General features: G+C 50.1%; 1 protein-coding gene and 1 long non-coding RNA gene across 5 annotated transcripts in view; one reads left to right on the forward strand and one right to left on the reverse strand.

Moving 5' to 3' along the window:
- LOC144756428 (uncharacterized) overlaps positions 1 to 16246 on the forward strand; it is a 147195-nt gene that overhangs the window by 99013 nt on the left and 31936 nt on the right. The window lies entirely within an intron of this gene.
- MIGA2 (mitoguardin 2) overlaps positions 1 to 16246 on the reverse strand; it is a 147297-nt gene that overhangs the window by 11228 nt on the left and 119823 nt on the right. For 2 of the 3 annotated variants that reach the window (XM_078646266.1, XM_078646265.1), the window contains exons 15-16: positions 7097 to 7213; positions 1559 to 6351 (exon numbers count right to left, since the gene is read on the reverse strand). In XM_078646266.1, coding sequence (XP_078502392.1) covers positions 6154 to 6351; positions 7097 to 7213 — 315 coding nt within the window. In that variant the 3' untranslated portion in view covers positions 1559 to 6153. Of the gene's footprint in view, positions 1 to 1558; positions 6352 to 7096; positions 7214 to 16246 lie in introns of those variants that run through there. The other variant, XR_013595150.1, reaches the window with a different exon arrangement.

The following is a 16246-nucleotide window of genomic DNA, read 5'->3' on the forward strand; positions in this document are numbered from 1 at the left end:
AGAGGAGGTTCTGCAATATATACAATCGCTGGCAGTATGTGGGATATAAGCAGTAAAGAGTCTCTGTGAGGAACTTCTGAGAATAGCCTTGCCTTCCCACAAGACCTGCAAGGTCTAAAAAGTATCTTCTTAGATCCCTTTGAGATCTTGAAAAGGTAGTGAAGAGGAAGATAAAACAGTATAATTGTTCCAGAGAGGAAAAGAGCAGGGTCAAGAGTTCACCAACTGAAAGACTGAGCAGAGCGAAGGGAGACTCCATCACACACGACGTGCTGTTAGAAAAACTGAGGTATGGTGGCTCTGCAGGGAAGGTGGGGTCTGAGGCTGTTCTCTGATTGGTTGAAGATTGGATCTATTCTAATGATGTGGATTGGTTTACAAATTTACTATCTTTCTCAGTGCTTTCTAAAGTACTTCTAATAGTACTGCTTATTGAAGTACAGTGGGACTCCCACCATGACTATAGGAAAGATTCAATACTGAAGAAATAGGATGGTAATTTGGCATTGCTACCTTATGTGGACAAAAAGTTATGGAGGCCTAAGCCCGAGGTAGCCAAAAAAATGACTCCGCACTGGGTGAAAAATCTTCAGCATTTAAGGGGTTAAAGAAACACTCTTGTGTACAGTATTATTTTGCATTATTTGTATTGGCTCCCTTGCTGTCGGCTGTCAGAGCTTTACTGAATTTGTTTTGTCAAAAAAAAATCTATTTGGATATAAAAATAGCATTTTCAAACTGATTGTTTTCAAACGAAGTGTTTTTCCATTTATCCTCCGGAATATTAACACCTTGCATGCTGCTGCGATTCTGCGCCACATTCGGGTCGCGGGTGCAGTCATGACGGCCCCCAGCCGTCATCAGCACACGAGCACCGTAGTGCATGACGGCTGGGGGCAGTCGTCAGCATGCAAAGGGTTAAACTCAAGGTTCTCACTATTTTTTCCAAAGTAAATATGTTTGAAAGAATTTCAAACTTTCAACGTAGCTTTAAACCTGGACCTCATTTAATTATCATTCTTAATCAAACCTGTGGTCACAATAGATTGTGTCAAGTTTGGTGCCGTTTAACGCAGAGAGTTTTGAGCTATTTCCCTTTGTGTGTTTTACAGAAGAGGTTAAGTTATTTAAAAGACATGCACCAAAGCAACTTTCAAAGGCACATTTAAAATCTTGTCCAGTGTTCGCCAAAGAGCTTGTGTGCAATATCCTTCTACTGAATAATATTTGTAATGTTGTGGAGACTGCCCCAACCGTTGCAAACATGATTTTAGAACTCCCTAACGAAGTTACATTAGGTCGAATATTCTAACTATCAAACCCCTATTAAATAAGATTTTTCTATAAGAGTATATTACAGTCGGTGACAATCACCTTCTTTGTAAGCGGCCCATCACAAAAGCACTTCGGGCTTACACCCCTGGGAGACAGTGACTGCATGACCGGGTCTGGCCTCTGAAAGGTAAAAATGTACATGAGAAAAATCCACAACTGCATTTTGCTCAAACACGCAAGAACCATCAGAGACAAGGACACAGTCTAAAAGTAGACAAATTCAGTGATTTGAATAGGAATTTAATGCAAGTGTTACAATAAACCGAAATGTACGGTGGTGCAAACCTGGGGACCAGCTAGCAATGGAATACACATTTAAAATGGAACACCCGGTTCCTGAGTTGAGGACTAAGGAGTTAGCCCTCCAGGGTGCACCAGAACATTCACAGAACACTTTGCAGTCAGGACGAGATGTCGGGACGCCTGAGCGAAGCAGGTTCAGTATTGCGACTGCCCCATTGATATAGCCGGACAGCACCGCCATCCATCTACAGAAGCACCCTATCTTATGTGCCATCAAGTTCCATCTTTCACCTTACAAGAAAGTGGTCCTCTTGTGTTTCTGTGGGGCGACACAGTTTTGCTGCTCCTTGAAATCATGGGGGTTTGGGGAGGGGGGGTCAATGAGTCAGCTGACGAGGGTCAGTGTGAGACAGAGAAGGTTGTATTGCAAGCAGCGTCCATCAAGAATTTATTGCAGAGTGTCATTTGAACTTCTTGCAGCAGAAATAACAGTTGTATCAGATCCAAGATATTAATTTCTATTGCAGGCTCAAGAAGGGTTGGGCTTTGTTTGATCTCATTCCTTTCCCATGTCTTGCACAGTGAATTAAAAGCCACTTTCTGCTGAAGTCAACGCTTGTAATAGCACTCTCCTGAATATTCGATTGAAGCATATCCCACAACACTAAGGTGGTACCTATTAGCCTCAGTTGTGTTTATATTCCATAAACTGAAAAAAGTGCGAGAGAAAACAAAAAAACGAAATGTATTTGGGGCAAGCTCCACCAGATCAACATCCAGACAGGGCAGGGAACAGACTCGAATAAATAAGCCTTGCACAGTGTGACTACCTTAGATTTCTGCATAGTTAGTATCTATCCGAGTTCTCTATCTAGACAGATCAGCTCAGGGTCAAACTGGCGTATCAATGGGACCCCACCATGGGATGTAGTTTCAAAGTCCCCACCCAGAACAGCCTCTCCATCTGGGGGCCACATAGGGGCTCCACTAAGATTGATCAGCAGAGGGCCTTTGCTGTGACTGACCAATCCAGGGCCATGACCAACAGGTGCCTTTCAAGGAACCCTAATACAACTGATCCAGCTGGTGCTCCACCAAGACGCATAAAACTAGCTCCTTTCCTTGAGGTATTTTCTGCTCAGCCTCATCAGGACACATCTATCCAGGTTTCCCACCAGGGAAGTCTATCACCCCATGCTGCAAGAAGGTGCAGGCCCATCAGAGGCGGTGTATGCAGCACCCACCAGGAAAGGTCTATACACACTACCCCACTGGACAGGTCCATGCAAAACCCACCAGGGCAGGTTTGTGTACACACCCCACCCAGGGCAGGTCATTACACACTACCCTACTGGAATAGATTTGTACACACAAGCCCACGGGGCAGGTCTATACAGACTACCCAACTGGGGCAGGTCTGTACACACTACTCCACCGGGCAAGATTTGCACACTTCCCCCACCGGGACAGGTTTTTACACACAACCCTACAGGGTTAGGTATGTACACACAACCCCACCGGGTTAGGTATGTACACACAACCCCACCGGGTTAGGTTTGTACACACAATCCCACCGGGTTAGGTTTGTACTCACAACCCCATGAGAGCAGGTCTATAAATAACCACACTGGAGCAAGTACATCCCGGCCACTCGAGAGAGGTCATTCCAAACCCCTCCAGGAACAGTCTATCCAGCATCCACCCCCACAAACAGTTTATCTATGCCCCTCCAGGAAAGGTGCATCCAAGCTCCTTCGGGACAGGTCTTTCCAGGCACCTTTGGCAAGGCTCATCCAAGCCCTTCCGGCTCAGGTCCATCCAGCATTCTCCCTCCCCCACGACGAAGTCTATCCAATCCCCCACCAGGAAAGCTTTCAGCGGCCATCCTCCTGGGATCAATCTATTATTCAGTGTCTCACAAGAGTAGCACACCAACTGGCTACCTCTTTTTACTCGGGGCACCTCATCATGTCAATCAAGCAAGGAGGGACAAGTTTCAACAACATTCTTATCTTTCACATCATGCCACAGAGAAAAATCACATAACATGGTAAATAAATATATAAAAATAAAGGATGTAAAAACATTCCAGAAAAACAGTCCCAGATTTCAAACATTCAACCACTGTCACTTGTACTTGGTTGGTTAGTACTCAGCATTTCACATTAAATATCTCCCTAGGAAACAAATTGTTACAGTGAGCGAACAATGAATCCAAAATACATACATCCACTGTGAAGCGCAGTAGAAAAGATAGTTATCAGGATAATGTACAGGCCACTTACTGCCCTGTATAAAGAGACGCTCAGACACAACCGGTTCACACTCTGAGTGGCTGGCGGACAACTATTCTCGTTTCTCCCCTTCAAGAGTTCTTCAAAGGTAAAGGTGAACGTAATGCCATAATATAAAAGTGGTGTAGACATGACCTTATCGGCCGGATGTATTTCAGCTATGTTGACTAATGACCGCTGCATTGAATCCCTTGATCATTCACTGAACCCACGACCTAGCTGAGCTTTTGCAGCACTTTCAGAAGAGCTGGCGCGGCCATCTGGAGATGGGGCATAGCTGTCATGCCAAGCGTCCATGTTTATTTTGGGGGAGGGGGCACCTCTACACTCTCCCATCCAGGGTCCAGCCAACAGTAAGTGACTTTAACAAGAAACCATCATACATAGTAGGGCAAGTTCAAAACCATCTCTTGTATGGGCATTCAACTTACAACCCTCTCGCAAAATATCAAGCTAGTGGCTGCCGAATGGGCAGCCACTAGCTTGATATTTTGCGAGAGGGTTGTCATTTTTACATTCTGAGGTTCAACGCGTTGGTATTAGTATTTTTAAATTTCTCAATGATTCAGCTTCACAACGTTGAGACATCACTGGCCCAAAAGACTGCTGAGTAGCAACAAATACAACTCAATTGGGTGGTTCCTCACCACTGATGCCTTGGCACAAGCTCCACCCTGGTATGGTGCCAAAGACCTTGGTATGGATATCATGCCACCCGTTTCTCTTCCCTTTATTGAAGTGCAGGGTCAGATCAATGATATGACATGCCTAACCCCAGAACTGTAGCCCAGCCTGGTGCGTGGTACTGCGGCTCAGCCACCGGCCTAAAATATTCAAGAACAAGCTCAGGACCCAAATACTATGGCACAGGTTGTCCCAGCATTGCAGTGCAAGCTCTGTTTCTGATACCCAGAACCCCCCACGCCCTGATTTTGGCCCACTGTACACGTTCTAGTCCCTATGGTCCCTGGCTGATTCTCACCGTCCAGAGGACTATAAGAGACCAGAACCAAACAACAAGCAAAGCTAGGAGTCAAGAGCAGCCAGACGAATGGTTGTTCCCACGTGGTCACATACCGCAGGACTGGCACAGGCCTACTGAACACAAATAGCTTGAAGAGAAGAATTTGTCTGGTGGATTTCCTGCTTTTCAACCCTTAGAAGTGTCCAGTCTTTCTCTTGCTCCAAGAACTCACTGTGTCTTTCCTTCGCATGCTCCATTTTAAAGCAACAATATACCCATAAACATAATTACAGAATTACAGGGTAATTCTTAGAGAGGCATCTCCTGTCTATGATTGTGTGCCCCTCACCCCATACTTGTGGCTCAGTTTGGGGTGAGGGGCAGAGTCTTCGCTGAACCTTTTTTTTCTTTCCACTAAGGGGTGGGTACATGGAGTGCACACACGAAGGCTTACCAAAAAAGACAAATAGGATTCCAATTATGACAAACCAGGAATAACAGCCCAAGATAAGCACATCTCTTTGGAAGGTGTCTGTTTGCCTCAACTTCAACGGACAAAATCACTGAATTTGATTATGTTTTCTTTCACCTTTGGGGGGAACAAACTGTTTAGTTGGAAAGTAGTACTCATTTTAAGTTCTCTTAAGGAAAAGATCAAAATGTGCAATGTCGGTTCACACTGAGTGACCCACTTTCAGAGAAGGCATGTGAGAGCAGGGTGATGCCTTTGGCACTGCACCGCACCGTCCTTGCGAGAGAACTGTTGCATGCAGCGATGGTTGCACCAGTGGTGAGAGAGCTCCAGGTGGCACAACTGCCAACACCACTTGTCCTGTGGATTCAGAAAGTGCCACTCCAGAAGCGGCGCTCGCGCCTGTCCCAGGCCATGATGAATGAGTGCAGTCTTCACATTTCAGGGTCAATTCCTTCATTCAATCTTCCACACTTTGAAGCTGTACTCCAGAGAGCAAACTGGTCACAAAACAAAGGACCCCAACGGATGGACATTGTTGGATCGAACATGACACAAACGAAGTTACAACCTGCGACGTGGAACCAGTGCTCCAGTGACTGGCACCTACAGTACATCCTCGACGAGTCCAAGGGCACAGTGTTCCTCCCAGGTGCAAGTGCCACCCAGCATCAACAGCATGATTGATGGTAAAAAAAAAAGATTAAAACAAAGTGAGTGCAGGAGCAGCAGGTCCTGCTCCCACCGCTGGGCTTCAACTGGTCTTGCAGCAATTCCAGTCTGGGACGATCTCAGCAGAGTCTGTCGGGCACTAAGTGCACACTGGTGTCTGCGCCCGCCTTGGGTCAGTTCAGGCTGGGCACCTCCTGTTGTGTGGGCAAAGAGCCATTCATCGCAGCAGGGTGTTCTGTACCCAGGTACCCAAGAAGTATCTCGCTGCGCCTACGGGAGAGCTGCAGGATATCCGAGGCCAGCGACTGCACCGTGGTGTACCTCACCTTATCGAGGTCAAACATGTCTTTCAAGTACTGGATGATCTGGTGCTGGAAGAGAAGAGAGGACAACAGGTCAGACACTCGCTCAGCCTGGGTTCCACAGAGAACTTTAAGGTTAGAAATAGAGAAAGGCATGCTGGAGCAGCCAGAAACAAGAGATGCACAGGGAACTATAATGGGAAAGGCTCTACCTGCGCGTAATGAAGTCTGCGCTCACCCCAAGTCAGGGCTTGCTCTTTCTAGGCTCTCAGAGTCCGGTGTGTTTGTCCAACAGAAATGAATGCACCTGGAACGTTTAAATGAACATACAAAATGCTGCCTCCTATTGCTTGCCACCACCCCCTTGTGGAAAGCTGCACCCTGCTGCCCTGCACCACCCCCGGTTACACAGCACAGCGCAATGCTGGTACAGAATAAATTAGGGGAAAGAAGTCTACTATCTTCCACATGATGCATTATTATCAAAGTTATTAGAATTCCCACTGTGAAGCAGGAGTACTTGGGCACTAATGCAAGCGAGTTATGCCCTTCTTATCACCGGACAGTAAATGTCAGTCACAACTGGGGGGCCAGGAGTCTAACACCCATGGGTCGCACAGACACTGCTCCTTCCAAACTAATGACAGCTACATCCCATGTACGCCCTCCTCTTTCTCACCGGGCGGTAAAAGACAGTCACAACGAGGAGGCCAGGAGTCTCCAACACCCATGGGTCGCACAGCCACTGCTCCTTCCACACTTATGACAGCTACACCCCGCGCATTCCCTCCTACTCAGTGAAGTCAAGTCTTACTTTGAAGAAGGAGCAAATCTCCAGTAGGTGCTGTTTCGGTCCCAAAAATCCAAAGGCCAGGACGGGGCTGACATGCTCCGATACGGAGTAAAAATGAGAAATAAAACCATCAGGAACCTGCAAAAGAGTAAAGAAGTTCACTTATTATGGAGAACCGTCACAGGAAAACTGACCGTGTGAGCTGGTCTATTCCGACCCCATGCAGGAGAACTAGGACCGTGACATTTTACACCTTTCCCAAACTGGAAAGCAACACGTTCTACACCCATTCATTCCTGCAGGAGGAACCATGGATGTAGGAAAGTAGGATCTGCTTTCATGGTTATCCCCACTTTTTGCTGGTGTCTGTAGGTTTTTGACTAGTCTGATTGGGATTCTGCTCATCAGGACCCCAGTCTCTGTGATTCCTTCCTAAATTGACTATGGTAAGTACTTCTGTACCCCCACAATTGGCTACTGGTGTACCCTTATCAGTCCCTAGTATATGAAAGTAAGATACCCAGGGCATAGGTACACCTGGGGTCTCCCATGGGCTGCAGCATGTACAGAGACCACTCAAACTGTGAATGCAGGCCTACCATGGCAACCTGTGTGAGTTGGTCCAAGCATCACTTACGACAGATATAAGATTACCTATATCTGAGGTCACTAGACTAAAAACCTATAAGTCACCCCTAAAGCAGGCCTTTCAATCCTGGAGGCAGGGTGCTGGATTATAAGTGTGTGGTGCCCCTGCAAGAGCAGGGCACCTATACAAACCCTGGAGCCGATTCTCCAGGCTTTGTAAGTGTGGTCAGCCATTTGATACATATAGTGGCAAGACGTCATTAAGTGATTGTAGGAAGCTGGCTCTGGATATACTATACCAAAGTGAGGTATAGTTTGCACAGAGTCCAGCGGAACCCCAAAGGTAGGAAGAGGTAAAGTTAGAAGGCACCTCGCTCTATATTTGTGGTAGTTTGGTTGAGCAGTAAGGATTTATCAGAGGACAGTGTTAAGCATTTGTTATACACAATCAATCAGCAAATGATTTCACACACTCAAAGACTGAACTTGAGACCAATTGTTTTTGTATAAAAACATTCTTTTTTTTTTCTAGAACCAAGCAAACCTGACACAGGTAAGCAATAAATACTTTACAGTAGTAATGCAGTTTGTGAAAAGTTTGAATTGCGATTGTAAATGTACTTTGATTTGATTACAGTAGAGTTACTGATAATGCAATGCTTTTCAGAATACAGTACATATACTTTCTATAGGAGTTTTAGTAAAATTACAGGTAAGTTACTTTTGAGATTACTTTTCTTGCACAGTGTAGTATACCTGGATACTACACTGGGACATTTCCTGTAAACAGGTAAATAAAATCATTTTGGTTAGTTAGTATAAGTTAAAAGAATTTCTTTAGGTTTTCAAACTCAAAAACTTTTCCGAGAAAAACAGTCAATGTTATCCTATGGAGGAAAATAGTGTTATCGGTTTTGGGTAAGTACTTGGTAGTGGGAGTTGAGATTCTGGGAGAAGACTCAGGGGTCCCCCAGGGTCAGGGATGCACTCTTGTTACACCCTCAGCGGCATTAGGGCGGCCGGGTGCTGAGTGCTGATAGGGGACCTCCGGTTGGTGGCTGCTGACGAGCAGGCCACTTGGATGTGGGAGCAAAGCTCCTGGACTTTAGCTCAGAGCAGATGGTGAAATAAAGTAGCACCAAAAGCTAAACCCTCAGTGGCACTAGGGCGGCTGAGTGCTGTTTTGACGTCGGGTGCCCTGTTATTTGCAGTGGGGAACCTCAGGTTTGCAAAGGAAATGCAGGCTTGGGGATGAAGGTCTTCTGGGTGTGTCCGCCACTTCCAGAGGTAAGTTGGGGTTTTGTCAGGCACCGTTGGTTGGGCCACCCAAGGCCGTGGGGCATCAGGTGTGGGGTTGCGTTTTAGGGTCGGATCTTCTTACCAGCTCCTGGTCGCTGTTGGGGGGACCTTCCAGATTTAGGCTGCATGCGTCGCCTGGAGGCTTAAGGCAGGTCAGGGGTCACCTGATCTCGGGTCAGGATCGCCTGGGTGACCTCCTCGTGGTGTTTGCCCACTCTAGCTCGGGCAGTGGATGGCGGGTGCAGAGTGGGGCGTATTAACGGTTTCCGGACGGGGCCAGAGGTTGTAGATTAACAAATCCGGTGTTCATGGGAGACACAGTCTTTGTGGTTGAAGGCAGGCAGGTACTCCGGGATTTTCAAGGTTGCTGGCTGCAGGACACACCGGGATTTTGCAGGAGCAGGTTCGAGGTGGAGACAGGCCGGTATGGCTGGGGCCAAGTCAGTGGGCGTCTTCCTTTTGTTAGCTTCGGCACGGTTGTTCGGTCCTTCTACTTTTCTTCTTGCAGGTTCTTGTTTGAGGAAGCAAGGTTCAGGGGTGCCCCTAAATACTAGATTTAGGGGCTTTACAGGTAGGTAAAAAGGTTGGGACCAATGGGTCCCTTACCTGGGGAGGGTACACCCCCCATTATGCCACCCTCCAGTGGGAGGGGGGTAAGCCTTTCCCTGGTTGGCTAAGTCCCCCCATCTGCAAGATTGGGGGGACAGAGTTGTGCCTCACCTCACCTCCCTCACCAGAGGGATAGAGTTGGCAGAGGTGGGCACACCTCTCTTCCTCTCTTGTTTTCCCCGCCTGTTCTCCCACCCAAAGGGGTGGTCAGAGCCAGTGGGAACCAGTTGCTGAAAGCAGCAAGTGGCCTGGGGAAGCTCACAAAGGGGGCAAGTCTTTGAAGCTTGCCCTTCGTGGACCCTGCCCATCCTGGGGGAGGAGGATTGACAACTAGTCCCTGGATGTGGATTGTTTCATACCCCAGAGAGCAGCAGGCTCTCGACCCAGGGGTTCAGACACATGTCTGGTGGTGGCAGCTGAAAGCAGCCACTCAGACTGGACACTAGTGGTAGGTTAGTTTTCAGGGGGCATCTCTAAGATGCCCTCTGTGTGTATTTTTCATTAAATCCCACACTGGCATCAGTGTGGGTTTAATGTGCTGAGAAGTTTGATATCAAACTTCTCAGCTTTCAGTGTAGCCCTTATGGTGTTGTGGAGTTCGTGGTGACAAACTCCCAGCACCATATACTCTTAATGGCAGCACTGCACTTACAATGTCTAAGAATGGACTTGGACACTGTAAGGGCACAGGGCTCATGCACCTGTACCGTGACCACTGGTATAGTGCACCCAGTTAGAGGGGTAACTGATCTATGCCAGGGCAGTGGGTTGTAGGCATGGCATACAGGGATGTGTGCCATGTAGATTCAACATTTGTTCTTCACCAAAACACGCAGCCTGCAAAGGCAGTGTGTGAGTGTGAAGGTACATGGCCTCTAAGGGTGGCACAATAAGGGTGTTGGCTCTGCACGCCAGAGATCTTTGTGCTACAAAAAGCTATAGCCTCCTGCTTCTCTTCCTGCAAAGATCAGCACCCTAACTGCATCCCGGCACCGTGGGCTTTCATCTTTGGTGAGCTGCTCGTAGTCCTCTTGTGACTACTGTGCATTCAGTCTGTGGTTCCTCTTGAGGGTCTTCTACTACCCCAGTGGGCTCCCCTGCTTGCTCGAGGCCTGCTCTGATCTCCTGCTTGTGGCAAGTCCCTTGGACCTTGCTGGTCCGAACGTTGCTCCTTCGCTTACCACGCATGTTGCAGCTACCAAGGCTTGTTGGTGCCCCCACTGGGCACAGACCTCCCTGGATCTCGACTTCTAACGTGTGACAGCTCATGCACGGCTCCTGGTCTTCCTCAGCCTTGCCTGATCCTCACAGCTGCAGCAACAAGGTCACCGTCAACCCTCCTGCACCTCCAGACGTCGGTGGGCATTGCTGTTCCAGGCCTCCTGGTGACCTCCGAGTGGCATAGACTCTGTCCACTGTGTTTACAGGTTCTACTCTTAAAGAAACCACCCTTGGATTCCACTGGACTCTTGCACAGTCTTTGCCAGCGGCATCTTTTCTGAAGTCCTCCATTGTGGTCTACAGCGGTTTCAGACGTCAATTCGCACCTATGCACCCAGCTTCCCTGGTGTAGGTTTCCTGGTTCCTGCACTATCCACGGGTGGGGTGACCCTCCGACCTTCTCTCTTCCACTGGGTTTCTTCAGGGTCCACTTAGGAGGGTCCTTATTTGTCAAAACTGCAACCGCGACTTTCCTGTTGACTTCTATTGAGTACGCAGATGTGTTTCCACTCAACACACAGCCTCCGTGGAGTTCCTGGGTACCTACCTTGGGTGGTTCCTTATCGCCCCCAGCTCCTCTGAGTCTCCAGGTCCAAGTCCTGACTTCAGTCGCAGTTCACATTCCATTTGCTGGGGACCACTGTGTATTGTGCTTGCTTACTTCTTGCAATTGAAGTGTTGTTGTGTATTTGTGTTGATATCTCCGGGTAGGAAATATACCAATGTATTAATGAATGTTATGTAATAAATAGACATTTTTATAACTACACAGTGTGGTTAATTTTCGTTAACCTACACTATATGATCCTCTTCTGAGAAATGAGAGGGAAGACTTTATGGAAATCCTAAATGAAGGATTAACAATTTCTAATTAAGGAAATAGTGCTGCAGTAGACTCTTCCCTATTAGCAGCTCATGAGTACTGCCACGGTGTCGCTCTTAGAAGGCACTCTGATTCCGCCTTACATCCCTCAAGCCAGAATCGCAGCAGAGCATATTAAATCTTCCATTCTCTGGTACCACTCCATTTGGAAGCCATACCAACGATGAGATGGCATGGATAAAGGTGGAAAGGGAAACTCTAAAGGCAGTCGGCTTAGAGAGACCCAGGGAACAGAGAAAATCTTTCCAACACTACCAATGCCGATTCTATTCCCAGAGGGTTAAAACCCTCTCTGGTCTCAAGGGCGCCAGCAAAGCGGCACACAACAACAGTACCAATCTCCCTATTAATCATGTCAAAGAAAGTAGTCTAGAGGGAGATCTACCCAGCTCCTGCTCAAGTGGGCAAGCAACCATCCAGGTCAAAACCCTGAATCATTACTTCCCCCCTCTTCTGTTACCCACTCTAGTAGGGGGAAGCTTCCAATATCATCTGACAGAGTGGCAAAACATAGGACAAGACACCCGAGTACTGAATGAACAAGTTACTTACCTTCGGTAACGATATATCTGTAAGAAACAGTAGTTAGTATTAGATTCCTTACCTTAGAATATCCCCAGGAGTCAGTCTGGATCCGGAAACTTTTGAGTAGCAGTACCCCTGCGCGTCGGTAGGCGTCGTCTGCAGGCGTCTCCTGCGGCTCCGCGTCCGTCGTCGGCGTCGTGCGCCGTGATGACGTCGCTGGAGTATATAGACGCCGCCTCCGCGCGCTGACGTCAGTTCTTTGTACATAGCTTTTCCGCGCCAGAACACGCAGAGCCATGCGAGAACCAACACTGGTGCCATTTGAAACTAGGGCCCTGAAAGGGATGTCCTTAACCCTAGGTATCAGTTCGCAGAACGGGGAGGATGGGCGGGGCGGTAAGGAATCTAATACTAACTACTGTTTCTTACAGATATATCGTTACCGAAGGTAAGTAACTTGTTCATCTGAAAGAAACAGGTTAGTATTAGATTCCTTACCTTAGAATAGATACCCCAGCAATACCAACCCCGGTGGTGGGTCTGCGAACCGATACAATCCTACACCAGAAAGTCCTGGAGGACCGAACGGCCAAAGAAGCCATCCCTCCGGACTTGACTGTCCAGGCAGTAGTGCCTCGCAAAAGTGTGCAGCGAGGCCCACGTAGCCGCCTGGCAAATGTCCTGCAAAGGGACTCCCTGGCCCAGGGCAGTAGTAGCCGCCGTGGCCCGAGTGGAATGGGCCCTCAGCCCAACAGGAGGCTCCTTCCGAGCCAAAGAGTAGCACGCTTTGATGCACAGAACGACCCACCGAGAGATGGTCCGTTTATGTACCGCCCGTCCCTTCTTCGCACCCACGTAGCCAACAAACAGTTGGTCATCCACCCGGAACTGGCGTGTGCGATCCATATAAAATGAAAGCGCACGTTTTGGGTCCAGACGATGGAGCCGCTCTTCATCCTTTGAAGGATGCGGAGGCGGGAAGAAGGAGGGTAAGGTGATGGATTGCCCGATGTGAAAAGCAGAGACTACCTTGGGCAGGAAAGAAGGTCTAGTTCTCAGAACCACCTTGTCAGGATGAATGGACATGAAAGGAGGTTTGACAGAAAGAGCCTGGAGCTCACTCACTCTCCTGGCAGAGGTGATGGCAACCAGGAAGGCCGTCTTTAAAGTCAGGAGACGGAGAGGACAGGAATGAAGTGGCTCGAAGGGAGCACACATCAAGAAGGTCAGAACCAGGTTCAAGTCCCACTGAGGCATCACAAACGGGACAGGTGGATACATGTGTGTGATGCCCTTCAAGAATCTCGTTACAATAGGGGACCTGAACAAAGAAGGTTGATCAGGCAGCCTCAGAAAGGCCGAAAGGGCAGAAAGGTAGCCCTTGATAGTGCCCAGAGCAGAGCCCTGCTGGGCAAGAGAGAGAAGAAAGAGGAGAACCTCGGAAAGAGGGGCAGAAAGAGGATCCACAGCCTTTGCTGTGCACCATGCCACAAATCTGTTCCACCGGCAGGCGTATACCGACTTCGTGGAGGGACGCCTGGCTGCCAGAATCACATCACAGACTTCAGGAGGCAAGTCGAATGGCCTCAACTGCCGCCGCTCAATCTCCACGCATGGAGGTGGAGGCTGGACAGGTTCGGGTGGAGGACCGTCCCCTGCTGCTGCGACAGAAGGTCCTCCTGAAGGGGCAGGCGGATCGGGGGACCGACTGACATGCTGAGTAGCTCGGGATACCAGTACCTTCGAGCCCAGTCCGGAGCCACAAGGATGACTTGGGCCCGGTCGCGCCTGATCTTCTTCAGCACTCTGGGTAGAAGTGGTATAGGCGGAAAGGCGTATAACAGACCGCAACTCCACTCGCGCCGAAAGGCGTCGCCGCGCGAGTGCCGTCTTGGAAACTCCAACGCGCAGAACTGATGACATTGCGCGTTCTCTTCTGTGGCGAATAGATCTAACCAAGGCTCTCCCCATCGCAGAAAGAGGCCTTGCGCCACGTCCGAGTTCAGACGCCATTCGTGATCCATCGAGCACCGACGGCTGAGTTCGTCCGCCCTGGCGTTCAAAGAACCGGCCAGGTGTTGAACCGTCAGAGTCACGCCCTGACGTTCCAGCCATTGCCAGAGACGCAGGGCCTCCTGGCAAAGGGTCCACGACCCCACCCCGCCTTGTTTGTTGCAGTACCACATGGCGGTGGTGTTGTCCGTGAACACCTGCACTACACTCCCGTTGACAAAGGGGAGGAATGCCTTCAGTGCTAGACGAATCGCCCGTAGCTCCAACAGGTTTATATGGAGCCGGGACTCCGCCGGAGACCAGATGCCTCTGATCTCTGCCTCTCCCAAGTGGCCTCCCCAGCCCTGGAGGGACGCGTCCGTCACAACAACGTGCTCCGGCTGGGGAAGGGAGAGGGGTCTGCCTCTGACCCAATCGCGGTCCGTAAGCCACCACTGCAGTTGTCTCGCAGTGCCCTCCGAGATCAAGACATGGTCGGACAAGTTGCCCTGATGCTGGGCCCACTGAAACTTCAGGTCCCACTGCAGAGCCCGCATCCGCCACCGGGCGTGATGCACCAGAAGGATGCAGGAAGCCATCAGCCCCAGTAGCCGCAGCGTCAACCTGACCGAAACCCGGGATAACGGCTGGAAGATGGGAATCAAAGCCTGTATATCCTGGACCCGCCGTTCCGGTGGATAGACCCGAAACTGCGCCGAGTCGAGAACCGCTCCGATGAAAAGGAGCTTTTGGGAGGGACACAGGTGTGATTTCGGCACATTGATGGAAAACCCCAGCCCATGCAGGAGGTCTGCCGTCATCTGAAGGTGGTGGACGACTGTCTGGGGCGAGCCCGCCTTCAACAACCAGTTGTCTAGATAGGGGAAGACTGACACCCCTGATCTGCGCAGATGGGCTGCGACCACCGCCATCACCTTTGTGAACACCCGTGGGGCGCTGGTAAGGCCGAAGGGGAGCACGGTATACTGAAAATGCTCCTGGCCTACCGTGAACCGCAGGTAACGCCGGTGGGCCGGCAGGACGGGGATGTGAAAATACGCATCCTGCAAGTCCAACGCTACCATCCAGTCTTGCGGGTCTAGAGCAGCCAAGACCTGAGCCAATGTCAACATCTTGAACTTCTCCTTCCGGAGGAAGCCGTTGACGTCCCTTAGGTCCAAGATAGGACGTAGACCCCCTTTGTCCTTCTTGGGTACCAGAAAGTAGTGGGAATAGCAACCACATCCTACTTCTGGCCCAGGAACGCGCTCGATGGCCCCCTTGGCCAAGAGGGCCGTAACTTCCTCCTGCAGAAGTGTCAAGTGGTCCCCCGACACACGGTGGTTCTGCGGTGGCATGGCTGGAGGAGTGGTCTCGAAGGGGAGGGAGTAGCCCCTTCAGACGAGCTGCAGCACCCACCTGTCCGATGTTATTGTGTGCCAGTGGGAGAGGTGATGGCGAACCCTGCCGCCCACCGGCGTCACATGGGCCTGAAAGCACGGACTAGGAGGATTTAGAGGCGGAAGCTGCGGGGGGAGGTGTAGACTGACCTCGCCGCTGTCCCCGACCGCCACCACGGCGGTTCCCACGGCCGCCGCCGCGTTGAGAAGTCTGTTGCGGCGCGTGGCTGGCAGCACGTGTGGGACCGCCCCTTCCGTGGCCACGAAAGGAGCGAAACGAACCCGTTTGCTGGCGCTGGGTCGAGAGACCCAAGGACTTGGCCGTGACCCTGGAGTCCTTGAAGCGTTCCAGCGCGTGGTCCGCTTTGGCGCCAAACAGGCGACTGCCATCAAACGGCATGTCCATCAATGCATTCTGGACATCTGCCGAGAAATTGGCGGACCTCAGCCAGGCGTGGCGACGAATCGCCACCGTCGTGGACATCGCTCTGCCCAGTGAGTCGGTCGTATCAAGACCACACCTTATGGAGTATCTCGCTGCGTCTCGGCCTTCAATCATAGCCTTGCCGAGCTTAGCCCGTACCTCCAGCGGGCATTCTGGCAGCAGTTCCGCGACCGTATCCCACAGAGAGTGGGTGTAGCGGCCTAAGAGGC

Source organism: Lissotriton helveticus, chromosome 5_1 (assembly GCF_964261635.1).
Source record: "Lissotriton helveticus chromosome 5_1, aLisHel1.1, whole genome shotgun sequence".
NCBI lineage: Eukaryota > Metazoa > Chordata > Amphibia > Caudata > Salamandridae > Lissotriton > Lissotriton helveticus.